This window comes from Anser anser (genome assembly GCF_964211835.1).
Source record: "Anser anser genome assembly, chromosome: 18".
Lineage (NCBI taxonomy): Eukaryota > Metazoa > Chordata > Aves > Anseriformes > Anatidae > Anser > Anser anser.
In genome coordinates this window covers 15,645,630-15,672,158 of record NC_139739.1, presented here as the reverse complement: position 1 = coordinate 15,672,158, position 26,529 = coordinate 15,645,630, and the positions used below count along the sequence as shown (strand labels likewise).

The 26,529-nt window shown below is 48.6% G+C and overlaps 1 protein-coding gene across 6 annotated transcripts in view; it reads left to right on the top strand.

Moving 5' to 3' along the window:
• AIFM3 (AIF family member 3) overlaps positions 1–26,529 on the top strand; it is a 60,513-nt gene that overhangs the window by 10,479 nt on the left and 23,505 nt on the right. For 5 of the 6 annotated variants that reach the window (XR_014573527.1, XR_014573528.1, XM_083803721.1 and 2 more), the window contains exons 1-7: positions 4,119–4,295; positions 12,026–12,239; positions 16,813–16,922; positions 18,831–18,940; positions 19,447–19,491; positions 21,335–21,431; positions 22,863–22,975. Coding sequence is in view for 4 of the 6 variants with exons in the window: in XM_083803721.1 (XP_083659847.1) it covers positions 4,265–4,295; positions 12,026–12,239; positions 16,813–16,922; positions 18,831–18,940; positions 19,447–19,491; positions 21,335–21,431; positions 22,863–22,975 (720 nt within the window). In the remaining 2 variants the exon portion in view is untranslated. Of the gene's footprint in view, positions 1–4,111; positions 4,296–12,025; positions 12,240–16,812; positions 16,923–18,830; positions 18,941–19,446; positions 19,492–21,334; positions 21,432–22,862; positions 22,976–26,529 lie in introns of those variants that run through there. The other variant, XM_083803718.1, reaches the window with a different exon arrangement.

Here is a 26,529-nt window from a genome sequence, read left to right as displayed (position 1 = left end):
CATGGAGCAGCCAGTGCTCAGGCATCTGCCAGATTTCTAGGCAGGCAAACCGAATTACAGCAGCAAAACAGAGGCTGACTGTGAAATGTTGCAATCGGATTTGATGAAACTTAGTGGCTAGCTGATAAAATGACAATTGATTTCAATAAACACAAATTAATACTCAGGGGAAAAATACTAGTTATACCTACAATGTATGATATATAGTTACCACACTAGCACTTGGAAAAGATTTTGGAGTCACAGCAGAACATTCAATTAGAATAGGAGCCTAGGGCTCAGCAGCAAGCAGAGAGGTAAACACAATGCTAACAAAAGCATTGTCAGTACTATGCCTTCTCTCAAAAAATGGTGCCAGCTCTGGATCCTGATCTGCACTGAGTTGCTTGAACCTGGCAGGACACATAGGTTGAACTATGACTGTGTGCCTTGCCTTGGTCTTGTCTGTTCACGGAGTGTGAGTGGTGTTGGCCACTGTCAAAGAGCTGGATATCTGGGCTGACCAGCCATTCTTCTGGTTTATAACCCTTTTCTGCAATGAAAACAACTCTGTTGTAGTACTCAGCAGTTTTACTGCTGTGTAATGGATGTTAGAGGCACTGGACACCAAACTGAACAGGAGTCAGCCATGTGCCCTTGCTGCTAAGAAGGCTAGCGGTATTCTTGGTTGCATTAGGCAAAGTATTGCCAGCAGGTCGAGGGAGGGGATCCTGCCTCTCAGTGTTGGGAGGCTGCACCTGTTTCTTGTCCAGCTGAAATCTTACTAAGAACCGTTGTCCTTTTGTCTGGGTAACTCCAGCACTCTGGAAATGAGCTCTTTTTAAAGTATTTATGTTTAAGCTGGATCAATGTGGGTTGCCCCCATTCACCATGGCTTACCTTCAGCTTGTTTACCTTGTGGGTGAAGTGACTTCTCCACTGATGCCTTTTATAGTCTGTGGGAGGTGAGGGGGTGTGGTTTGGTCTCCTGTTTTTCTATCTATCTCCTGTAAGTTTTAACCTATTAGTCTTTAAGTTCCTGTAGGTTTTATGGAGATATGTGGCTGGGTGGAGGAGAGAGACCCAGAAGTGTGCACTGTGCTCTGCTATGACCTGCTCCAGGAGGCAGTGGGTGGCAGCAAGGGTTCAGCCCGAGCACAGCGTGTGCTTCCAGAGGGCCTGCGGGGACCATCCTGTGGGGGAATTAGATGATGCAAAGTGGGCCTGACGGGATTGCTTCAGCTTGCCATCTTTAAGGTCCAAACAAAAGCAGAGCCATCCCAGACAAATAGTCCTGGGAGTATTGTGGAGTGTCCTGGTCCTCCCAGTGCAGGAGCGTCTTTCAGCTGTTTTGCTGCAGGAAAACCACAGCAAATGGTCTGCTTAGGATTGCTGGGGCTGTAGTTTGCTTGGGAGTCTGCTTTGCAAATCGCTATTGCATGCCTCAGAGTAGGCTGGTTGTCTTCCAGAGAGGAAGCTCCAGTTGTTCCAGAAGAAGCCCAGCCACCCTGCAGGTGAAAGTATCTTCATTTCAGCTTTCTTTTTGTTTTCCTTCGCACCCTCCATGTGATTCACATTGTCTCATTGGAGCATTCTGCTCGCAGCAACATCTCATTGCAGTTTTAATTTGCTCAAGTGTGATTTTACTTTGCCTTCTGGCATGATGCTGAGGAATTCCTGAGCACCAAGCTCATTGCCCATTAGCTGCTCCTCTTTGGCTTCCTACCAAATTTTACATGGTATTTTTTTTTACCGTTTTACAGTAAATTATTGTCCTGTATCACTGATACATCAACAGCTGAGACTCTCTTTCTCTCATACAAAACCATTTTCTGTTTCTTCCTGTGAGTTTTGGCAAAGGTCCATGCAATTTCTGCATGTGATTTTGCTACTGTATTCTTCCCAAATCTTCCTCTGCATTTATGCACCTTCTTACTTGATATTTTTTTGCATTTGCTCATGCATAAGTATTGGCATGCTGCTTTCCTTGAGTGTTCTCGCCCTTGCCACTCAATGAATTGATTCTTCCCTGCTTCATTCCCTTTGCAAATGAGCTTGTTTGGTAGCTTTGTGCATATCCAATAGCTCTTTGAATGTGGCTCTCACAAACAGGTACTCAAAGGCAAACTTGTGCATTTTTAGTCCTGTTAACAGTCTATCTCATATTGGTATACCTCTTGGATTTGGTAATGAGGCACTTATGCTTTATGTCATTTGGTAAGGCACCAGTTTTGTGTTCCTCTGTAGTCTTGGTTACTAATTTAACATGTTTCAGGCTTTGAAGGTGCTCCTGGAATGCACCTAGGACTTTGTTGAGGGCATGCCGTACATGGATGAGACACAGCAGAAGGGAAGTTTGTAGGCATGTGGGACTGTGTGTGTCTGTTTTGGAGGGATATAGCTGGAAAGGGGGAGAGATGTCTGGATATTTTAAGCTGTTGTTTAAGGAAAGGGCGTGTCTGTGATGCTTTGATATAGTCTGTGTTGAGGAAGGTGCTGTCAGTGCTCTGCAGAGGTGCCTGTGGTGATGGTGGCTGTGTCTCCCGTCGCTGGAGCCCGTGGCGGAGGAGCAGGATGCTTCGCCTGGAGATGTCCCACTGCCATGTGTCCTACAGTCAGCCACTGCTGGAGGGACACCCGACTGGGTGCCGCTGGTGCTGGGGAGCTGTTCCCGGCTCAGCCAGTGGGGGCACGGCATGGGACAGAGGCACCAGGGGCTTCAACAATGACAAGAGACTGGGTGCACACTAACCTCCCTGGCAGGGTGCAACCTGCACCTCGTAGTTTCTTATCTTATCTCCAGGAGATAAATGTGCACAGAGTGCTTCTCTCAGCGAGAGGGAATGGTGCTGGTGGCTGACCGGCCACCCAGCAGATCGGCCAGGCTGGAGCTCTGGGCGCTTGCTGTACCACGGCCCTTGCTTGCCATGGGCAGGGCTGGCTCTAGCAAGTGGTTAATTTTTTTCTTTTTTTCTGTACCTTTGCCAAGCTTTCATTTCCTGGGGAGAAATTGCAATGCTTGGTATCTGTCTCCTGGCACTTATTTTTCTGTATTTTCTTCTGATTGGAAAGGTCTTCAGGCACTTCTAGCACTGAAGCTGAAAAAAAAGTAGTCTTTGCCTATGTTAATCTGTTCTTTGGAAACTATTTTACCTTCCTGCTGGGTTTGGAAGGCATTGTGAAAAATAGATGGTGAAACCATAGTAAATCAATTCAGGTACAGGTGCAAATGGGTGAATTTTTTACAATATATATATATATTTATAATATATATAATGATATTAAATGCTTTTATTTTATTGCCAGTTATGTTATGTGGATCTTCACTATTTCCAGTCAAGGAGTATAACCTAAAACCTTTATCCCAATTCCTAGTCTGTACCAAAACTGAGAGCAATATCAGTCAAAGCTAGTGAGCTAAATGTAATTTGAAGTTCTGTTTGGCCATCCCACTTAAACACAAAATATTCTGACCTAACAGTATTAAAACCTATTTTTGGTGCAAAATGGCATGATAATGAAAACCCTGTCTCAGATAAATAACTGTTCCAAAGGGAATGGCATTTCTGCAGGAATAAGTGTTAATGCAAAGGGATTGCAGAATGAGGAAAGTGGATTTTTCTCCTTGCCTTGCCTTGCCTTGCCTTGCCTTGCCTTGCCTTCCCTCCCCTCCCCTCCCCTCCCCTCCCCTTCCCTCCCCTTCCCTCCCCTTTTCCCCTTTTCCCTTTTCTTTCTCTTTTCCCGTCATCTAATAATAAAAGTAGAAACCTGACTGAACTGTATTTATGGTTTAATCATTGTATTTGGGCTGAGACCTAAGTGCTTACGGATTTAATTACCAAAGACAGGGCTTTGGAAAGTATAATGAAGTCTGAAGATAAATCATACGGGGTCTGTAATTTTAAATTTCAAAAGGATGATGGAATTTTCTGGTGGATCCCAGAAGGGTGACCTTGGTGCCACAGTCTCACGTTGTCCGTTGTGTCACCGTCTGCCTGGGTCTCACGGCAACTTCCTGCGCATGATGTGCCTGGGGAGCCCATACGTGCTGCTGGCCACTTTCTTTCCCCCTCCACAGCACCCACCCTCACCACAGGCATTGCTTCTCATGCATCTCTTCTACCCCATGCAGGTGGTGAAGGAAGCCTGAAGCCCAGGACGGTGTGAGCAGGAGGGCTGCCATGCGAGGATGTGCCCACGCCCTTGCTGACCTTCCTGCCGTCCCTGTCCCTGGCTTGTGTCCTGTCCAGCGTGAGGGCTGCAGTGGGGCGCTGCTTGGCTCGCCATGGGAGGATGCTTCTCCAAGCCCAAGCCAGGTGACAACCGTGCCCGCCCCACGGTGGCAGGGATGTAGGTCATCAGCAGCTCCGCAGGCACTGCTGGGGAATGTTAATTCTCTGCTCCTGCGGGGAGGATTACTGCCTGCTAATCCCCCAAATTCCTGTGCTCTGGCTGCGGCGAGGAGTCCTGTGGGGCTGTGGGGGTGTGCAGGGCGGGCAGGAGGAGGCTCGGCTGTGGGGGAATGCAGGGCACGCGCCCAGCCTGGAGCCACCATGGATGCAGAGGTGCGTCCAGAAGCTGCAGGAACGTTTCCCTCCCAGAGTGACCTCCCTGCCCTGTCGGCTGCAGTTCTCATCGCTAGTTGGTTTCTGGCTGCCTTGTGACCCCATGAAAGTACTCTGGACCTCAGCTGCATCCCACCCAGTCCCAAGCTGCTGCCTGCCTCTGGCTCCTGACTCATCTCCTCTGACCATTGCCACCCTTCCTGTTTCTCGCCATCCGTTTAGGCACCCATTCCTGCCATCCCCCAGCAGACATACCAGGGGAAATACCTGGCCCTCTCATGGCCCGGCATGTTTGTGTGTCAGCTGTCCTGGCATAGGTGTGTGTGGCTCAGGCACCTTCCTTGATACTGTCCTAGACGTCTCCCAAGATGGAAGGCAGCAGGACCGTCTTCTTGATTTCTTTGTGTTTTCTCAATCCCACCAGACCAGGCCAGTACCTAGGTCATGCTCTGCTCTCTGGGTTTTGTTTTCTTTGTGAAGCTTGCTCATATATTCTGTCTCTGGTGGGCGAATGGGCACCCATTGGCGGCTGGATATTGAGGATGTTTCCTCTCTTCCTGCAAACTCATGCAGTGCGTCTCAGACATTCCCTCAGCACTGTGCCAAGTGAACTCCTGCTCTTCGCTGTTTGGCAAAGGTGGGAATGCAGGATGGAAAATGGTGGTGGTGTAGGCTATGTAAGCAAACCGGCTGGTCAAGGGAGGTCTGGTGTAAACATGCCAATGTGAAGACTTGTCTTGAGCCCTGTCTGGAGTGTGTGCATGAATAGCATCGCGTGGCCTCCTGGGGCTCTGCATCACTCACCATGCACAGTGGCGCTGGTCCCTGAGGGCTCACAGGTGTCAGGCTGTCATGGTTGGTGTTACCAAGGGGAGTTCGTGTCCTGCATTTCATCTTGGCCACCTGAGAAGGACCTGAAGGACTTCTCTGTCCTTGCCACCTGCTCATGCCCAAGTGAAAGTGAAATCAGCTCACGGCGCTGATCTGTCAGATCAGTCAGCCATCCATGTGTAGCACTTGTGGGTGGAAAAACTCCTGTTGTGGACCTTCTTTTGGGCAATTTGTCTCCACTGTCTCAGGCAGTGGGGATTTCAGGCTGAAGGATTTGAGAGTTTGCTGCTGTGATACAAGTCGTGTCTGCAAGCCACCAAGTGTCCCTAGACTGAAGTCATCTGCCCTTGCTTTGCATACAAGTTCTCTTTGATGCTGATGTGGGCAGTTTCTGAGACACAAAGGAAAAAATTAAGGGTGGTTTCTGTCATTGACCTGTGCTGTGATTATTTCACTGGAGATTGTGGTGCCCAAATAATATGGCATTGGATATTGCGGTCAAATTCCTGTCTTCACATTCCCTGCAGAACTGTAAGTTTTCTTTTGCGAAGAACCACACTGTTTATAGCCTTCCTTGAAGTCTTTAAGAAGTGAAAACACATCCAAGAAAAAACACCATCATTGAATAAACTTGTAACAAAGTCTGCTGGCAGTTCCACTTTATTTTGTATACCATCAGCAAAAATTGTGTTTAATCTTGGACTGATGCAGAAACAAAAGTGCTCTGCAGGCGCATTTCCTGAGCTGTGTATTTTCATGTGGAGCTGTACTTGCATAGTAGGGCAAATGACTGAAAATGCCATCCTGTAAGCAACACTCCTGCAACTCTGTTTTTGATTAGCAGCCTTTAGAATCTTTTGATGAGCCTTTTCCCAGCCCTTGTTAGCACACCAATGACTGCAAGTGCTTCACCTTGGTGGTTATAAAACCTCCAAGTGCAGTGAGATAAACAAATACAGATTTGCAGATACTGACTGCTCTGCCAGAGGTTTCACAACCTTTTTATGACACTCGTTTTTCATGTTCCTTGCAGGAATAGTGAACTATCAGAGCTAGCTTCTGAACTTTACTATTTCTAAAAATCCACCTATCCCCTGTACAAATGAGGAGCAGGCCATGCAAGTACAAAGTAGCGCTGTTTTCTCTATTAGTACTGCTTCAACATGAAGGAAATATTTCAGGTACAGCCTGAAGTCAATAGAATTTAACTTATTTAGAGACTTTTGAGAGGTCTATATGAGGTCCTTATCTGCTCCATCTTCTTATACCTGAGAGAGACCCTCAGTTTCCCCAAACAGTCTCAGCATTTCTTAAGATAACCTTGATAACACATTTCTGTATTCCAGGAAGACCTTTTGATGGGCAGATAACCAGTGCAGGAGTGGAGTCCTGCAGGCAGTAAATAACTGTGCTGGCTGCACCCAGCCCCAAAGTCCGTCTGCTGCTGCAGAGCCCGACCAATCCTGATATAAATATCAGTGTTTAATTAAGAACTTATGTTCAAGTAGCAATGTAATCTCCTGTTATTTCTAGTGCTGCAGTCCCATGACTCCAGATACTGTTCTGAAGCCTAGCCCTCAGTCTCTGCATATATATATATATATTTATTTTTTTATTATTATTATGTTTGTCACATCTCTCACTGCCCATGCCCTGGGTTTTGGGAGCTTGGTAACTTCTGTAGAGAAAGGGTAGAACCAGACACATTTGACCTCATGATTTTGTCATTAACTCTACCATTTTTTGAGTCTCTTTCAGGCCACAAAGAGGGCAGGGAAGTGTCAAGGTCCCCAGCATGTCCCACCACCATGTCCTCACTCCCTGCTGGCTTCAGAAAGCTAAACCCCACAACAGCAAGCTGGGCTTTCAGCCTCTGCCCACTTGTACTGTGCTGATGTTCCATCACCTACTGCTCTCAATGCTTCTCTGTTTTCCACCGGTAGCTCTCTGAGCTGTTAAGACTTTACAGTAGGAGACTTGTTGGATTTTCACATTAAGCTATTCCCTGCCCTCCAGTGCTTGCTTGCCATGGACCTGCACCACTGCACCTGCATCCCCTGGCACAACGTCAGGCCATTTGCTCATGTCCTATCACTTGTTACTTGAGAAAAGAGACCAACACCCTCCTCACTGCAACCTCCTTTCACATAGTTGTCGAGTGATAAGGTCTCCCCTCTGTGTCCTTTTCTCTAGACTAACCAGCCCCAGTTCCCTCAGCCGCTCCTCATAACTCTTGTTTTCTAGTCCCTTCACCAGCTTTGTTGCTCTTCTCTGCACATGCTTGAGCAACTCAATAGCCTTCTAGTGAGTTTATAGTCTTTACAAGTGTTTGTACTTTTAAGCAATTCCATGATTCTGGGGACCTGACTCAGGATTTTTGAATACTAACAGCTGGCAGTGCTGAGTGTGGATATGCAATATTAGTACCTGCTAATGCTTTCATCTGCTTTTTTTTTTGTATATTCTCATAAAATTCTTACAGCCCTAGCCTCTTGCCATTGTCCTTCAGATATATATGCATATTGATGTAAATGTACACAAACATACATACACATGCAGATTATATGCATATACTTTTATATGTGTATGATGTTGGTCACACAGGCTGAGAAAGCATGTCTTTGGCAGGCACGCATGTATGTACATGGAGGACAGCAGTTGCTCCACCCTGGACAATGAAGCTGTCCCTTCGCTCCTGCCAGCCGTGGCTGGGGCAGTGCTGCTCGGGGATGCTGGTACTCTTGGCTGGTCCATGACTTCCAGCTACCACACAGATCTATAGCACATGTTGAAAACTTTTCCGAACAGTTTGCTTTAAGTTCAGGAGCCTCTTCCAGCAGTTTGAGAAAAAGCCTGTCAAAGGGATGGAGTGTGTTGAACTCAGCCACAGCATGTCAATGGGATTTTAGGGTTGAACTTGTTTTTATAACTATTTTGTTTATATGTAATTTTCCTTGATGGCAATAGAGGCAATTTGCTGGATCACCTCAGGTGCCACCAAGCTCTGGATTCCTGGAGGGATCATCCCTCAGGAATGCAGGTCTCTGGCCAGAGGGATATCTCACACAGAGCTGGGGCTGCGCTGGGGGGATGATGATGATGATGATGAGGAGGCTGGGGCAAGGAAGCACTGGGCAGGGCCACGTGGGCAGGAGGCATGGGTGAGCATGTGTACATGTAGATGGGGGCTGAGGTGGACGAAGGGTTGGGGAGAGGAAAGAGGGAACCAACCTGTATGGAGACAAGGGACCTGAAATAGTGGGGATAAGACCTTGTGTTTCATTTTCCTTTCCTTGGGTGGCATACCAGTCCCTGCTCAATGAGAGCTGAGCAGCGCCGAGAATGCTGCAGTGTAGTGGTGCCAGAGAGCTGCTGCTTTCTGCAGGTATTTTTCTGACAGGGAAACAAGCAAAAGGCTCAGATTTAAATTTCCATCTTCATTCATGCAAGTTCATGGATTGCCAGGTGCTCCGTGTGCTCACATGATCCAAACATAGTTTGGAAAACTAAATTTTGAGACAGCCAGACAGTTGCTAGGGGGGTTGTCATGAGCAGAGAATTCAGCAACATCAGCATCGCTAAAGGCATCAGCCTGCACAGGGGGCTGCAGCAGCACGGTGATGCCCGGCTGTGGGTCCAGCAACCCTGGGTGGGTTGGGAGCAGACACCAGTCCAGGGCACTTTGTTTTCATGCACACCAAAAATACATCATTTTGATGCTTGATTTTTAGCAACCCCAGTATCGCCTGTTACAGAGCTGTTAGTCACAAGAAACTGTGGCTGCATTAGCTCCTGCTGAATTACTGATCAACCTCATAATTGTATGAAGTGATTCTCATGTTTTTTTGACTGAAAGTATTTTACAGGATATGACATAAAGAGATGTATATTACATTGTCTAGCTCTGTCCTGGAAAATTCGTGCCTGCTTTTCCAAATGCTATAGGACAGCCATGCTTAAAAAAGCAGTCTCTTTGCTGGGTGCCTACTGGAGTGGAGCTGTGTCACTGCACTGCCCCTGGAGAGAACCAGGAAGACATGGGCTTATCACAGTGTTTTTTATTTCAATGCATAGAGCTGGACCTATTTGTGTGCAGTAACTCCTGCAGATGGCAGATACAGTGATGCAGCAGAAGTTCACATTTTCTGTCTTTCCATCAGTTCAGCGTAGGCACACAGAACTTCACTTTTCTGGCTCTGTCCCTCAGAGCCACAGTTGAACCTGGCCCATGGTGATGATGGTGAGGGTTGGGTGCTTCAGCACAAAGCAGCTCCACTGCCTGCCTTGCTGTGCTGCCAGGGATGGATGCAGGGACTGCCTCATCCACTCTGATCATGCAGGATTGCAGATGTCATATTGTCAAGTGAAAGCTGGTTGTAGGGCACAATGCAGTGTTAGGTGCTGATGTGGAAAAGCACAGATAGTGGCTGCTCACAGGCCTCTTGGAACAAGCTACTGCTTCCAGTGTTCCAGAAGGGGAAAAGTGTGGTTGTCCTAAATAGTAGACAGCTGCAGAGTTCTGTGTGGCCGTGCCAAGGCGGGCGAGGGGCAGCCTCTGTGCTCTGACTTCAGCAGGATGACTGAATTGTCTCCTTTGAGATCATCTCTTGGTGATTTCCTTTGCTCCTTTCAGCTCTGGCACCTTCCCTGCTGAGAAAAATATTTGTTCTCCATAATTTGTCTGGTATCTACTCATTTATTGAAAGATTGTCAATGTGGTAACCTCCATGCCAGCCTTTTCCCCATCTCTGCTTCTGGATTGAGAGAAAACATGCAAAATGTGCTGACACCTCCACTCATCTCAGCTGGACTGTATGCTCAGCTCTGTTAAGCAGGAAACAGTGGGGCTTTGCCAGAGATCAGGGAGCAGCATGTCCTTGATTTCATAGCTCTCAGTACCTTCATTTCCTACCTGCCAAGACCTTTCTCCCTGCCCTTTCCATGCTCAGGTGCTTGCTGTTCTCTGTGGCTCCCTGGCTAGGCTGGAGCAAACTGACCAATTGCTCCTTGCTGCTCCTCCTGCTCCTTGCTGGGCTGGTGCTATATGTGGTGGGAGCAGTTTCCCACCACACTACACTGGGGCACGTTATTCCCCTGGTTTTGCCTGTCCTTAACCTGTTTCAGTTGTGAGCTTTAATTTTTATCTTCTGTACAACTCTTCCTTTTCGTGACATTTACAAGGCTGGGAAAACTAAATGCTCGCCCATGTGCTTGGGATGCCTCTTTGGTCTCTGGCAATTATGCCCAGCTCACTATAAAATCCCCTGGTGTTTATTATAAATATTAATGGCTTTACTTTCATGAGGTGCCTATGAGATAAAGTGATATTTTGTGCCTGTTTGATAGCTATGGACCTGAAATATATATTTTTAAAGTCAAAGCTGTCATCTGGCATGATTGATTTGAGAAGAAAACACAGTTCCTTGAAGGCCCTGGCATGTGCTGTGACTGTCCTCCTTCTCCTGCAGTGTTCAGTGGCACCCCAGTGATGCTCAGAGACCCTAACTAGTCATCCCCAAGGACAGGCTGGATGACTAGTACCATCAATGACCAATGAAATTCTTCCCACTTTCTGTCGCTCACAAGTTGGAGTGTCTAGGAACGAGTTGATGCGGGAGCACCTCTCCTGGCAACTCCTAGCGCCACTGCGTGGGTACAAGGGGTTCCCATTATGGGGAGCAGCTTTCTTGGCTCCCAGGCAGAGGACTTCTGCGCGGGTGTGATCTTCACGAAGGTGTCGGGAGGGCCCCTGTGCCCCCATGCCTCTGCATGGGTTGGGGGCGCAGGTTGGAGCTGGGACATAGCCACTGTCCAGCTGGTGGTAGGCTGCTGCCACCAGGGCACGGGGCCAGGCGTGAGTGGATCACACTGGCAGGTGCAGGGCTCAGACACAGACATTCAGCCGAAGGGCTGAGACTAGAAGAGTGCTTGTCCAGCTCCCACTTGGGCACAGATCCTCATGCTTTGCCAGAATGTAAAGTCTGAAATCAGCGAAATCACTGAGAATGTCTTCCAGAAAGCTGTCACTTGACCTTACATGGCCAGGGATGCTTTTATAGTCAAACTTGCTCAGTGTATAAACTTAAGTAAACCAGACAATTCTTGCTTTTCCCCTTTAATGCTTAAGATTCACTCTACACTGAAAACCTCTTACAGAAATAACGTTGAGCACTTTTAATACTAGTTCCTTATTAATTGGTCTCCATCTAATGAACCAGCTTTATACACCATTCAGTGTTGGCTTTCGCTTCCAGTTGATGTTATCTACGAACAATCAAAAGATTTTTTTGAAGTCTATTTGTGACCTAGAGTTGTTGGTATGCTCGTGCTTAACTTCCTGAAGCTATTTTCCATTAAACAGGACAGGAACTGTGACAGATGGATTGTTTTGCACCAATCACTAATGCCTGCTTGCAGGAATATTTACTTTATGAATGCAAAGGTGCACAGTTGAGAAAGAGCAGTGGAATAATGGACTCAAGTAATCAAACCAAGTTTGATATCAAATATTTTTTCCCAAGCAAGCTGACAGAAAATGTCAGTTCTGATGACATCTGTCAGCCCCTTTTGAAGTCCAAGGAAGGAGGGAGAGGCATCATGGCAGCAAAACCTCTGGCTTTGTTTTAACGAAGATTTGTTTGTTCCTGCAGTTGAAGTGAAAATTGAGGTGGTGATACCCGAGAAGGAGAGAAGCAAAGAGGAGATGTCACCCAATGGGAAAGCCAGCCCATTGATTTACAAAGTCAATGGGACTGCCCGGCATTATCATCTCGAGGAACATCCCATTGCCAGCAATCCTTACCACAACCCAAAGGATGTGGTGGAAGCATCTGTGTGCCATGTGAAGGACCTGGAGAATGGACAGTAAGTGCCTAAAGTCTTTATAGGTAACTTGAAAAATCTTGGGAGACCTCATAATCCAAGCTAAACCCTCTGCCTGGTTCTTTAGTTTCTGGAGATGATGATTTAACTTGCTAAAATGATTTTTTGCTTTCATATCTTGAATAAAATAACATCACAGGCAAGTAGCAACAACTGTTTTTTACCTGAATTATTGCTGTTCCCTTCAAAGTGTGCAGTCCTCCCTGGGACCTGTCTTAGACAGACCTGATGTTCTGTAACAGAACTTCTCATCAGGTTCTGTTCAGCTTGTGTTAGACAACCTTGGCAATTATAAATTTACAAATTTATTATTAATTTATTATTTAAATTTACAAATAATTTACAAAATAAATTTAGTGTTCTAGCCTTAGTACTTTTATGAAGCAGCATGAATAGTGCATGTGTGGGATGGATGGGGTCGATCATGTGCTCCACCATTTCTGCAGTGCCTTATTTCTCCAGCTGAACTCATTTCTTTCAACTTGTTCATTCACCAAAAATGCAATTTTCCAAAGTTTTCGCTAATGGCAACACACTTCAGCTGTGTACATTTTCACCCTGATTTAAGAGTTTTCTCAACTCTGAAAAGTGCCTGTCCCAGTCACTGTGCTTTACAGACACATTTTTCTTACCTGGGATAGATGGGCCTTTTTTGCAGCATGTTCCATTAATATGACAGAATCCAAGCAGGCTGAACTGTGTGAAAAATAATGTAATTTGACTCCAATGAGCAGTTGGGTGATGTTGGATGTGTTGGATGCAGTTGGAATCTGGGAGTATTTGCTTTAATTTGCTATTGCACGTAATGATACTCTAGGATAATACGTGACGATGATCCAGAATAATCCATTTAATACAAGCTACTTCATGCTAAACTTATGGGGCATCATGAGCTATAAATTCTTGTTAACAAAGTTCATCTAGGAATAAACTGTGCTTTTCACCTCCGGGAATTTATGTATTAAGCCATTCTACAAAGGGATGCAGTGGACTCTCTCCTGGATTAAAACTTCATGTGAGGTTTGGCTGACTTTGCAATTTCTGCTGCTGCTCAGAGGAAGGATGGAGGTCTGTCAGGACCTGGAGGTGAATGGCCTCTGGTGAGAGACTAGGGTGAGGCATCAGTAAAGACACGCTGGGTGTAAGGAAGGCACAGTGGGTGTAAGGCTGCTTTGGGTAAGTGATGGACAGAGGCAAGGCAGGGGGAGTAGGACCTCGGGAGAGGACAGGCAGGTACGGGAATTGCCTTGTGGCTGGAGCAAAGCCAAAAAGAGACACAGTCCTGGGGAATATTTGTTGCACAGGGGCGATCCTGAGAGTGAATCTGCCCTACTGAATTTCCAGAGTCAAGAGGGAGCAGATGTAGCCTGATGGCTGCTGTAGTCATTGCAGCTAAGGAAATGCCAGGTGCTCATCGAGGCAGCTTCTGCTAACTTTATCTGTGGGGTGTTCCTAAATGAGTTTGCTGTGTTTTGGTGCCCCAGTGCAAGAAGCATATTGAAAAACTAGGGCTTAGGTAAGTATATTGCCTGGAAAGCATGCAGTATAGCAGAGAAAATGAGTGGAAGAGCCTGGTTTACTCTGTAGGTCGCAGAGGGGTGAGTGGTTTGGCTGCAGCATGCAAGGACATATATGACTGTAGCAGAAAGCTCCTTGGTCGAACAGGCAACAGCTAAAGCAAGAGCTAGAAGCTGTAATCAGTCAGGAAACTGGCTCACACCAACTGTGCGTGCATTTAACTACTGAAACAAGTTACCAAGTAGTGCAGCAGACTTTCCATCAGTGGACATTTTAAATTCAGAATTACTCTTTTTCTAATAGAGTTAGTTTTTAACTTTCTGGCACCAGGATGGTCTCAGCAGAACCAGTGAAGGATTCTGGTGCATGAACTCTGCTGCTGCCTTGCCCAGACATTCTCCCAGCTGGCTGACAGGCCCTGGGGTGGGGAGCACACAGTTGGCTGTGTCTTTAGTTCAGGGAGCTGCACCCAGAAAGCAGCCCCCAACCACCTGCGCCTCCTCTGCCACGTCCTTTGTGGGCCAGAGCCAAGCTTCCGCTGGTGCTGCCCAGGTTAGAAGGGGAGTTGGGCAAGAGGACAAATTTCCCACTGGGGAAACAGCTCAATGGGGAGCAGTGCAGTGCCAGTCGCTCTCTTGCTCTCTTTGGACTAAGTGCGTGATTGAGAGCTTGCAGGTGGCTGTGTGTTGCCTTCAAGATGCCAGGTCTTGTTTTTCCCTCTGTCAGATCACACAGTTCCTTAGGTAAGTTGTAAACTCACTTATCTTATCTTCCTGTGTAGTTTTGGTTGTCATTTAACAAGAACCACAGGTTTTATCTGAAGCACTGCACAGCTGAGGAATGCAGCAGGACTTGTATTGCTCTATTCCCATTGTGCTGACTGAAGGACACCTGAGTGCCAAGTGTCCTGCATGGGGAGGGAGCAGAGCTGCCTTGCTTGGGAGTGCGTCTGCCAGCTTACAGGGCAGAATGGCTCCCAGGGCAAGCGTGATGAGCTCTGCTGCTGCTTTTGACCGAGGTAGCAAAGAAAGTCAGCATCTGCTGTTACTCTAGTGGGACAGTTCGTGCAGATGAAGCATGCATGTGCCTGAGGACTTGTCCAAGGTAGGTCTGCAGGTGTTTCAGGCATGCTTGTGGACTGAGCACTGGTCTCACACCCCTCTTCACCAGGAGAAGTGTGTCTGCAGCCTGGGTGCTGGTTAGTGTGATGTTACCCAAACCGCAGTGAGCGTGCAAAATGAGTCCTGTTCTTCTGAGACCTGGGGGTGTGTTGTGCATACGCAGCATTCATGGCACATGGCCAGTTTTCCTGAGCACTGGGGGTTTGCTGTGTGCACACCAGTGATACATACAGTACACCTAATGCAGCCTGAATATGCCAGGCTTGCTGCTGAGATAGTCTGCTTAGTGCAATGGGAACAGCTAGGATTTCTGGATAAACGTCAAGTTCTGAAGATCAGCTTTCTGGCTTGGGGAGAGGAAACATCCTAGGAAAAGCAGGTCTACACTTCGGTCTGGGCTTTGTGCCCAGCTCTCTGCAAGGGTAGGGCTCACTCCTTGCCTCTCTGCATTGGCACCTCGCAGAGGGCTCTGGATTGCATGGGGTCTACTAGGGCTGTGAGGTGGAAACACTCCGCAGCTCTCTCTACAATTACCTACCTGAAAGGAGGTTGCAGCGAGGAGGGTGCTGGTCTCTTTTCTTGGGTGACTAGAGATAGGATGTGAGGCAGTGGCTTCAAGTTGCACCAGGGGAGGTTTAGATTGGACATTAGGAAGAATTTCTCCATGGAGAGGGTCATCAAGCACTGGACTAGGCTGCTTAGGGAAGTGGTGGAGTCTCCATCCCTGGAGGTATTTAAGAGATGTGTGGATGTGGTGCTTAGGGATGTGGTTTAGTGATGGGACTTGGTAGGTCAGGTTGATGGTTGGACTTGTGACCTTGAAGAGCTTTTCCAACCTGTATGATTTTCTAAACTTCAGCTTCCCAGCACTGATAGCACCATTAACCACATATTCAGCAGGTGGGGATGCTGTGGTAGCTTTTTTCTTTTGTTTTGCAGAGAAGGTGCATGATTGGCAAAAGTGTGCTTTTGGCTAGGGCAAGGGTTGCTGGGGCTGGAGCCTGATGTGGCTGGTGGGGGACCCATCGTGAGACCATAAACTTTGCATACGGGATTCTTGCTGTGCTAATTACGCTTTTTCCAGGGTATCTCCACAAACAACAGCTGTGCTTCAAAGAGCACCTGGCTGTCTCCTGGGGGATTGCCTGCACTTAGGTTGGCTCCTGTAAAAGCATGAAGCTGAGTGCTGGGGCAGCAGGGAGACAAAACCCCACTGTGATGCAGAGTTGGGCCAACAGTCTGAGCAGGAGGGCAGGTTGCCATATGACTTGTGTTTTGCAAAAACAGCAGAAGAAAAGAGCAAGGGAGTCAGGTGTAGGTGTCCTGGGGTTTCTATCAGAAAAATGTGACCCATATGACATGGCCAGGACCAGAGCCCAGCCCCTGATGCAGAGCACACAAAGGGTCACAGGTTCCTCTCCTGGGCACTGCCTCATTTCACTCTCAGAGGTGTTGTGTTTTCTTTGGCTCTCAGTGAGCACCAGCCTGCAGGGACCTGCTGACTGCTCCCTGGCCAGGAGGGGATTTGATGCCGCAGCAACACCAGGCTTGCTTTTTGCTTTCACTGCTGCTGACAAGCTTTAGTCTGACCCTTAAATGGCCTCCTGAGCTTGTGGGGAAGCCATTAGCCATGTCCCGACTGTGCAGAGATGCTCTGGGCCACCTCTGAGCACAGTGACAGACACAGAAGCTGCCACTTGGTGACCCAGCTTGGATCTGGTGTGGGCTGGCAGCAGCAGAGCCACCTCCAAGGCCAGCTTGGTGGCAGGGGTAGCAGTACCTGTGAGCCACCCAGCGCTATTGGAGAGCAGTTTGGAGGAAGGAGGAGCTGGGCAGGGTGGAATGGGGCTGGAGTGCAGGGTGAAGGGTTTGGCACCAGCTGTTCTGCCACCTGCTTCTGTGCTCCTCCTCCTTAGGATGCGTGAGGTGGACCTGGGCTGCGGGAAGGCGCTGCTGATCAAGGAGAGCGGCGAGTTCTACGCCATGGGACACAAATGCCCTCACTATGGGGCCCCGCTGGTTAAAGGTCTGTCTGTATCACTTGCTGTGCGAATAAAAATGGAAAGCAAAGCGTTTGCAAAGGGCAGCCCCGAAGTCCTTCATGGGTGCTGCAGGGAGTATGGGGTAGTGCCATACCTCTTACTCAACTTCATCCCAGCATCTTCTTGGTGAGGGAAATGTGTCTTCAGACAGATGGCAGTGCAGAAGCCTCCAAGAGTACTCAGCCTTGGGTTTGGTTTGCTGGTGAACTCACTGACACAGACCTGGACACAGGCCTGAAGCTTACTTGGGTGACTTCAGAGAACAAAACTCATCTAGCATCATTACATGTTGTCTCTTCAGCTGGGGTCTGAACCTCTCTTGGACTATGTGAAACAGCCTCAGCTTACTGCATCCAAGCAGAGCCTAGTTTTATGGGGCTTTGTTCTTTTTATTGGTTCTTAGCCATTGAGGAGTTAAAAGATGTTTTAAAGGAAAAAAACAATCTTCCGCATTTTATGATTTTTCAGGCCACTCAGTCTTAAAAAACAAAAATCCACAACTCCCTATAAATCAAAATCATGTTCATGAGGGGAGGATCTTTGGTCCGATGGAATTATTTCAGCAACAAAAAGACATGTCTCTGTTGGAAGTGTGGTGATGTACAGTGGTTTGCCCTCATGGTACCAGAAGCCTGAGTACGGGCCCCTGGTAGTGCCATCTTGGCTGTGTGCCTTAACTGTGGGCACTTGGCTGAAGGTGGGGTGCTGGGGAAGATGGCAGAGTATCCTCACTTGCTGTCCTGGCAACAGCAGCCCTGCAGGAGTGCTGCGTGCAGGCAGGCATGCTCCTGGCCTTGCTTGTCCCCCTCTGGTGTCAACAACCTGCTGAATAGGACAGGAGGTCCTCATACTGCTTCTATCCCTGCAGCACATGGATGTGAAGCCCCCTTGCCTGTCAGAGACCCATGGCAGGTCCCCAAGGCAGTGGCCTTGCACAGCAATCTCACTGGGGATGCAGGAGGGGTGGCCCCTGCATCCCTGCATCTAGTGGGTGACAAGACATGGCAGTGCAGCAAGCAAATACATCAACTCAGGATGAGTCCAGCACAGCTGAACTGTAGCAGTTCACTCTGCCACGAGCCAGTTCTTTCAGGCAGGGAAAGCCAAAGTCCAAGGTAGCAGACTCAGAGCAAATACTTATGAGGAGTGACCTCATTGCTTTGAACATGCCCCGTGCTTTTCCAGTGGCATGCATACTCCTTGATGTGTCAGCATCTGTTCTGACATAGGCTTGCTCTAAATATGTGATGCTCTGCTTGAGGCACTGCTTGCTTGTGGTGGTACTGGTCTTATAGAGATGACCGCAGGACCCAGGAGACCACAGCCCCTGGCCCTGCTGGAGAGTGAGATTATCCTGTAGGCACAGCAGAGAGCTGGTGGAGCTGTGCATGGAGGCATTGGAAGAGCACTCTCAGTGAGGGCATGTGAGCTAGGATCCCACACCCAGGATCCCAGTTGGCACCTCACCGTCTAGCCCAAATGGTTGGGCCAGTCCTATGCACAAGCTGGAGAAGCCCACGTGAAGCAGCCAAGAGGCCGCTGACCATCCACGTCCATGACAGCTGCCATGTGTCCTGTAGGAGAGACGACAGCTCTAGATAAAGAGAAGAGTGTCACAGAGACATGTTCAGAGTCTGGGCAATGAAACTACTCTGTGTGGAGGTGTATAGCTCCTGCCACTGCAGCAGGCTCTGGACTGCAACCTCTGGCCTTCAGGAGGTCAGCCTCGCTCAGCAGCTGTGGTGAAACTGTGAAGAATTCTAGAATCCTAGAAGTGTATTGGCAGTGAGACCTGGCCTCTGCCACCTGTGCCCTGGCCAGGTGGCAGCAGCTTGACCACAGTGGGCTGTAGGCAGGGACATACTGATGTGGCTATGCTGTCTTTCATGCAGGGGTTTTGTCCAAAGGAAGAGTCCGCTGTCCCTGGCACGGAGCCTGCTTCAACATCAGCACTGGTGACATAGAGGACTTTCCTGGCTTGGACAGCTTGCCCAGGTTCCAGGTGAGACCTTTGTTCCTGCAGCAGAGGAAATTAATGTTAGCATGGCTTCTGCAGAGGTGTGGAGCAAATATTTCCCATGTACATGGTGGGATGGCCTGTGGAGAGCGTATCACCCAGCACTCCCTCCTCCCTGCATCTCCCCTTGTCATTCTGTCTGCACCCCTTGGATGTCAGACACTCCTGGGAAGGTGAGGGTGGAGGTGCATGGTCTGGGAGGCTTCTTGTGCAGGAGAAAACAGCCCTCAACCTGAGAGAGGTCAGGTAAATACGGGCAGTTTCTGCACTGAACATCAGAGCATGGTTGGTGTTAGACAAGACACGTCCTCCAGCCTTGAGCTGGGGAGGGCCTGGACAGGGCCTATGCAGCTCTTGCATGAGACCTGCAGTGCAGATGGGCTGGTGAGACCGCTGCTGTGTTCAGAAGTTGTTGCACAGATGGAGCAGGCACCTTTTTCACACCAGAGACGCTTGCTGTCCTGCAAACCACTGCTGTTTGTCACCCTCAGGTGAAGATCGAAAAGGAGAAGGTGTACATCCGAGCGAGCAAGCAGGTGAGAGGCTGAGCCACTGCTGACACCCCAAAAACAAGGCCCATGGGGGAAGGCAGGGGAAGAAGTACCTGAGCAGAAAGATGTGTGAGCATTCAAAATGAGTAAACCAAAGGTCTACCTAGCCCAACCCTGTCTCGAGCAACAGCCTGAAGTCTGTCCCTGGGACATGAGTGGAGCCAGGCAGAGCCGTAGTGTCCCCCCTCACCCTCCTGCACTCCCCTGACTGCTAGGCGCTGCTCCAGGGTGCAGCTGGACGCACGCTGGATGCACACTGGATGTGGTGTCTCTGAGTTCAGGATGTCTTGCTAGATGCTTGTCCTGAACTCACCCCGTGTTTCCTTCAGCTCACAGCAGCTTGTAATTTGATTGGGCCATGAAGCAGGCCTCTCTCGTCAGCTGTGTGGCCTCATCAGCTGGGTCTGAATGCAGCGTGGTGATGGCAGAGGTCATCTCTGTGCACATACATCGGCTGGAGAGGGATGGGGTGGGTGGGCAGGGAGGGCTGTCTTCTCCCAGGCAGGATGCAGAATGAAGCCTGTTGAGGCCAGTGCCATCTTTCTTTCTACAAAGACTTTTCTTCTGATTCACATTTGCATATATACATATGTAAATATAGAAGCTCAGAGCTCTGGCCCAACTGGACCTTTTTGTCACCTGTGGGGTTTGATCCAGAGAGGTCACTTGAATGGAATCACACTACTCCAGCTGGTGCAGGTGGGATGTGGTGAAGAGGGCTGTGCTGGATTTTGGCCTCTGATGGGCTTCTGCATCAAAAGCAGCATGGCCAGCAGGTCAAGGGATGTGATTGTCCCCCTCTGTTCTGCTCTCCTGAGACCTCACCTGGAACCCTGTGTTGAGCTCTGGAGCCCGCACCACAAGAAGGACACAGAAGTATTAGAACAAGTCCAGAGGAGGGCCACAAAGATGACCAGAGGGCTGGAGCACCTCTCCTACGAAGACAGGCTGAGAGAGTTGAGGTTGTTGAGCCTGGAGAAGAGAAGGCTCTGGGGAGACCTTACAGTACCTAAAGAGGGCTACAGGAAAGCTGGGGAGGGTCTCTTTTATAAGGGACTGTAGTGATAGGACAAGAAGTAATGGCTTTAAGCTAAAAGAGGGGAGATTTAGATTAGATATTAGGAAGTAATTCTTTAATCTGAGGATGGTGTGGCCCTGGCACAGGTTGCCCAGAGCAGCTGTGGATGCCCCATCCCTGCAAGTGTTCAAGGCCAGGATGGATGGGGCTTTGAGCAGCCTGATCTAGTGGAAGGTGTCCCTGCCCATGGCAGGGCGTTTGGAACTAGGTGATCTTTAAGATCCCTTCCAACCCAAACCATTCTATGATTCTATGGCTTGGCAACATGGGGGCTGTGCAGCACAGATGGCAGGGTGACATAGGAAAGGGCCCTCGGGTCCAGCCATGGCAGGCTGGACAGTCCGTCACCTTCTTTGAATATCAGAGGCATATGAGCTCTGTTTAGGTGCAGGAATAAGTTCCTGATAGGACTTCTGCATTTCCATTTCCCCCATTGATTGCAGAATCGCGCAATGATGCACCTGTGCTGCTTCTCCTATATTTTTGCCAGTGCTTTGTCCCTACATGAATTTGCAGACAACAATGGTTTTATTTTTCTTTTGTACCTGGGAAGGAGGTAGTGCACTGGGTAATGAAAAGGTATTTGGTTGAGCATGGGTTTGAAGTCCTCATTGGATACAAAGATATGGATGTTCCATTTCTATCCAAGCTGTTTCATGACAACACTGAAAATTGTCTCCACTTCTGCCTGGCTACCCAGGCAAAAGCTGTGAAGGATAATGACTGTTTTTCTTGCTGTTGGTGGCGTAGGCTCTTCAGACACAGAGGAGGACAAAGATGATGGCAAAGTGCATCTCCCTGAGCAACTATAACCTGAGCAGTACCAACGTGCTGATCATCGGTGCAGGTATTGAGTGGCATGTGCTGGGACAGCAACGTGTGTCCACTCCCAGGGTGTTTCTGTGAACAGAAGGGCGTCTGTGTGCCATGGGCCTTCTGTCATCCCTCCTGCACCCCTTCCTATGCACAACGTCAGACCAGAGGATCTTCCTGGGCCTTTTTGACCTAGACACTGCTGGTCATCCAAAGGGGCTTGAGAGTGTGTGATCTTAAGCGCATCTGCTGTGCAGACTGTGTGCAGAGATGTGCAGATTCCCTGACCACACTGCAGCTGCAAAGTATCACAAATGGGCCCAGCTGCTCAGGAGGTGATGCTCGTTTCTAAGGCTGGAAGTAATTCTGTGCAACCTGACAGCACTGCATAATGCAGTTTTTGTGGGAAGCCTGATGGATAGAATCTCATCTGCCAAGTTTGCCTCTTTCTGGTAGGGCTGGATTGTGCCTTCAGTGAAGCAGAGGGTGGGAGGGCACAGGCTGTACTATGCTGGACCTGGGGCTAGGAGGGAATGGCTGCTCAGGGCACTTTGGTTGTTCTCACTTCATTATAGCCCTCAGGTCACCAGATGCAAGCTGTGGGAATGCTCAGCATGCTGTGATCTGCTGCTCCTATCATCTAAGTTATGTCTCACAGCTTGAGTAGAGAGGGAAAACCAGCCAGGCGGGCTCTTCCCTTGCTGCTGGGCAGCATTTTTCCCTTCCTTGTGCCCATGGTGTTTGTTGACTGAGATCTGGAGTGTGACCTTCCTGCTGGCCAGGGGCAGCTGGGCTCTTTAGGGAGCACAGCATGGCTGCAGGTAAATAGTCATCCAAATCCTGAGCCAATATGCTCAGCGGTGATGTTAGCTGTTGCTGAAAGAGCTTTTTCAGGCTTGATCAGCTACGTTGACAGCTCTTTCTGAAGAACAAGGTCTGTTCTGGTGAACAGGAAAGGAGATTTCAAAGCTGTTTGGGTGGGAAGAGACCCCCCCTCCAGCCCTGCATCGAGGGCTGAGATGCTGCCATGTCTGGTGGGGTTGAGGGCAAGCGACCACAGCCCATTGTGCTGGGTTGCTGAAGGCTGCCCACTGCTGCGCTGCACTGCTTGGCTCAGAAATGTCCCCCAGTGTCCCTCTTGAAGGCTCTGTAGATTTGGGTGAGTTCTTTCTATGAAAAAATGAATTTGCAAGGAGGCCTCATTTGAGGGTCACCCCTGGAGTCAGTGTCAGTGCAGTATCAGTCCTGGCTTAGTGTGCTCCAGGCAGCATGCGCAGGACAACCGCCTTGCTGTCTGTTCTTCCACTGCCCCGTGCCTCCATCGATAGCAGTGTTTTGTAGATGGACCAAAACATGATACTGTTCAGATCCATCTTTTTCTTTGGCATTCAAAGAGTTCATTCAAAGGGTTCAGACCATCTAATACCATAAAACATTGCTAGCATGGCTCTTCCTTCTTTTTTAGGTGCAGCTGGATTAGTCTGTGCAGAGACCTTGCGCCAGGAGGGTTTCTCAGACAGGATTGTAATGTGCACAATGGACAGACACTTGCCCTATGATAGACCAAAGCTCAGTAAGGTTTGTATCATCTTGAGTATGTCACATGAGTTTTACAAATTGCCCTGTGTCCTTTCTCCACCATTATTCATTGCACCAACATGTTTCTTCTTCCTTATTAGTCCTGTCTCTCTTTTTCCTTGAACCGTCTTTTCTGTTAGTGACTGAAAGATGGAACACAGAAGAGGAGTTGTACAAACTCCGAACAGGAGTTCACCAGCATAGAAACCAGGTCATTCTCCATAGGTCTACAAGCAGCTGTCTTGGCCTGCTTGTACCTAAATGGATCTGCTTCCTATGTTTCTGGATCAAAATCTTTAAAGCAATGAAATGGGGCTTGTAAACAAATGGTATTTTCTACCAGGATTTTTATTAGTGCATGTTTCTTCTGATGCAGTGATGCACCTTGCTATAGTTACTATTATTATTGCTCATCATCACAACTTGATAGCCTGATGTCAGTGCAAAGATCACTTTTTCTGGCACACATCCCATTTTGAATGCCAATTTGTAGCGACAGAATGGCCTTCTAATCACATTTTTATCACTGATACAGGGCTTTGCTTGAGAACAGACCAGCAACTCAGGTTGAACAGCAACAATTGGTCTTGAAGCTTAGAGTTAACATAAGAGCAGACAGTGCATTCCACTTTACATCATGGATACTTATCTAGGGGAGATGGTACTCTACAATCAGAGCATCTAACTCAGCTTCCAGCTCCAAGACAAAGCCATTTGTAACACAAACATGCATAGAGCATTCAAGCTGTTGCTCTGTTTGGACAAGATTTGCTTGGGGCAAGAAGCAGCTGGCTGAATTGCAGAGGTTGTGCTGGGCACCTCTGAGAAGTTCACAGTCCCTGTCCCGGCCAGGCAACTCTCAGAAATGCTTATCCCCATCATGTGACCATTAAACTGTCTTCTTCAATCTCCTTTAAATAGTAAAAACACCTCATACAATGGAAATGTTACACGTGATTTGTTAAACTCTCCACTAAACATCTCTGGCTGCAGTCACTTTTGGAAGTTGCACAAAACTCATGGAAAAAAAAGGCAGAATATTCTAGAACAGGGTGAAAAAAGGGGGATTTTTCTTAATCCTCTTGTGAGTGGTATTAGCCCTGGAAAGAGTCACTAGAGGAGTAGCACATAAAGCTGTAAGCAGAAGACTTCTTGCCTCCTGAAACTGCAGCATTGTCATTATCACTCTGTCCCAAGCTCCTTCCACACTGATCCTCTCCATGCCCTTTGGACCATGACCTGGTCCCTGTTGTGCTGCTGTGTCCCCATTCCTGTCACAGGAGCACTGGACAGCAGCAAAGGCCTCAGGGGCTCTGTACTGCTCCTGCTGCCCTCCCTGTGCACCAGCTTGGGAACCAGCACTCTGAAGTGGTGGGGTCAGAAGTTCCTCTCTTGGTAAATGTTGGGCGTTTAAAGAATTTGCAGTAAAACTGGAGGTTTTGGTTGATAGCAAGCTGAATATGAGGCAGCAGTGTGCCCTGGCAGCCAGGAGGGCCAACTGTACCCTGGGGTGCATTGAGCACGGCATTGCTAGTTGGTCAAGGGAAGTGATTGTCCCACTCTGCTCTGCACTGGTGCTGCCTCACCTCGAGTACTGTGTGCAGTTCTGGGCACCACAGTACAAAAAGGATGTGAAACTGTTGGAGAGTGTCCAGAGAAGGGCTACAAAAATGGTGAAGGGCCTAGAAGAGAAGAGGAGCAGCTGAGGTCACTTGGCCTGTTCAGCCTGGAAAAGAGGAGGCTGAGAGGAGACCTCATCGCAGTCTACAGCTTCCTCACGAGGGGGAGTGGAGGCGCAGGCACCAGTCTATTGGCAGGTTGTGCCAATTTTCAAGAAGGGCAAGAAAGAAGACCCTAGCAATTACAGGCCTATCAGTCTCACGTCAGTGCCTGGTAAAATTATGGAGAAGATAATCCTTGAAGTTATTGAAGCGCACCTGGGGAACAATGCAGTCATTGGTCCCAACCAACATGTGTTCACGAGGGGTAGGTCCTGCCTAACAAATTTGATTTCCTTTCATGATAAGATCACCCATCTAGTCGACCAAGGGAAACCAGCTGATGTGATCTTTTTGGGCTTCAGCGAAGCTTTTGACATGGTTTCCCATAGGATCCTACTGGACAAAATGTCCAGCATAACAGCTAAACAAAAACATCATGTGATGGGTGAGCAATTGGCTGACGGGCAGGGCTCAAAGGGTTGTGGTAAATGGGGCCACATCAGGCTGGCAGATGGTCACTAGTGGGGTCCCTCAAGGCTCCATTTTAGGGCCAGTCCTCTTCAATGTTTTTATAAATGATTTGGATGTAGGACTAGAAGGTGTTTTGAGCAAATTTGCTGATGACACCAAACTTGGAGGAGTTGTAGACTCAGCTGAGGGTGGAAAGGCCTTGCAGAGAGCTCTGGACAGATTGGAGAGCTGGGCAATCACCAACCGCGTGAAATTTAATGAGAGCGAGTGCTGGGTCCTGCACCTGGGGTGGGGCAACCCTGGCTATACATACAGACTGGGTGACGAGACGCTGGAGAGCAGCCCTGCAGAGAGGGATCTGGGGGTTGTGGTTGACAGCAAGCTGAACATGAGCCAGCAGTGTGCCCTGGCAGCCAGGAGGGCCCACCGTACCCTGGGGTGCATCAAGCACGGCCTTACTAGTCGGTCGAGGGAAGTGATTGTTCCGCTCTGCTCCATGCTGGTGCGGCCTCACCTCGAGTACTGTGTGCAGTTGTGGGCACCACAGTACAAAAGGGATGTAAAACTGTTGGAGAGTGTCCAGAGGAGGGTGACGAAGATGGTGAAGGGCCTAGAGGGGAAGATGTATGAGGAGCAGCTGAGGTCACTTGGCCTGTTCAGCCTGGAGAAGAGGAGGCTGAGGGGAGACCTCATCGCAGTCTACAGCTTCCTCGCGAGGGGGAGTGGAGGGGCAGGCACCGATCTATTCTCTTTAGTCACCAGTGATAGGACCCACGGGGATGGTGTCAAGCTGAGGCAGGGGAGGTTTAGGCTACACATCAGGAAGAGGTTCTTCACTGAGAGGGTGGTCACCCACTGGAACAGGCTCCCCACAGAAGCAGTCACTGCACCAAGCCTGCCAGAGTTTAAGAAGCGTTTGGACTGTGCACTTAGTCACACGGTCTAAACGTTTGGGTAGACCTGTGTGGTGCCAGGAGTTGGACTAGATGATCCTTATGGGTCCCTTCCAACTCAGGATATTGTATGATTCTATGATTTTATGATTCTATCCATATCACATACCTCTGCTTTTGCTTTCAAGGGAATTTGTGCTCCATAACTTGGGTCCTTTTGACAGTGTTGCCCTTGTAACAATGCAGATAGTTCTCACTGCTCTTTTAGCTTCCACTTCCATGGGTAACTGGTTGTTGTCCAAATAACGTGTCTTTTCTTTTGGTGCTCTGAACTTGTGTGTTATGAGGAGCTGCATTTAGATCTGCTATACAGTTACTCAGAAACACTGGCTGCTGTTCTACCTCAGCTGGTCAATGCCACTGCTGTGCTGAGCAGTCAGAGAAGAAACCAGGGCCCAGTCCATCGTCT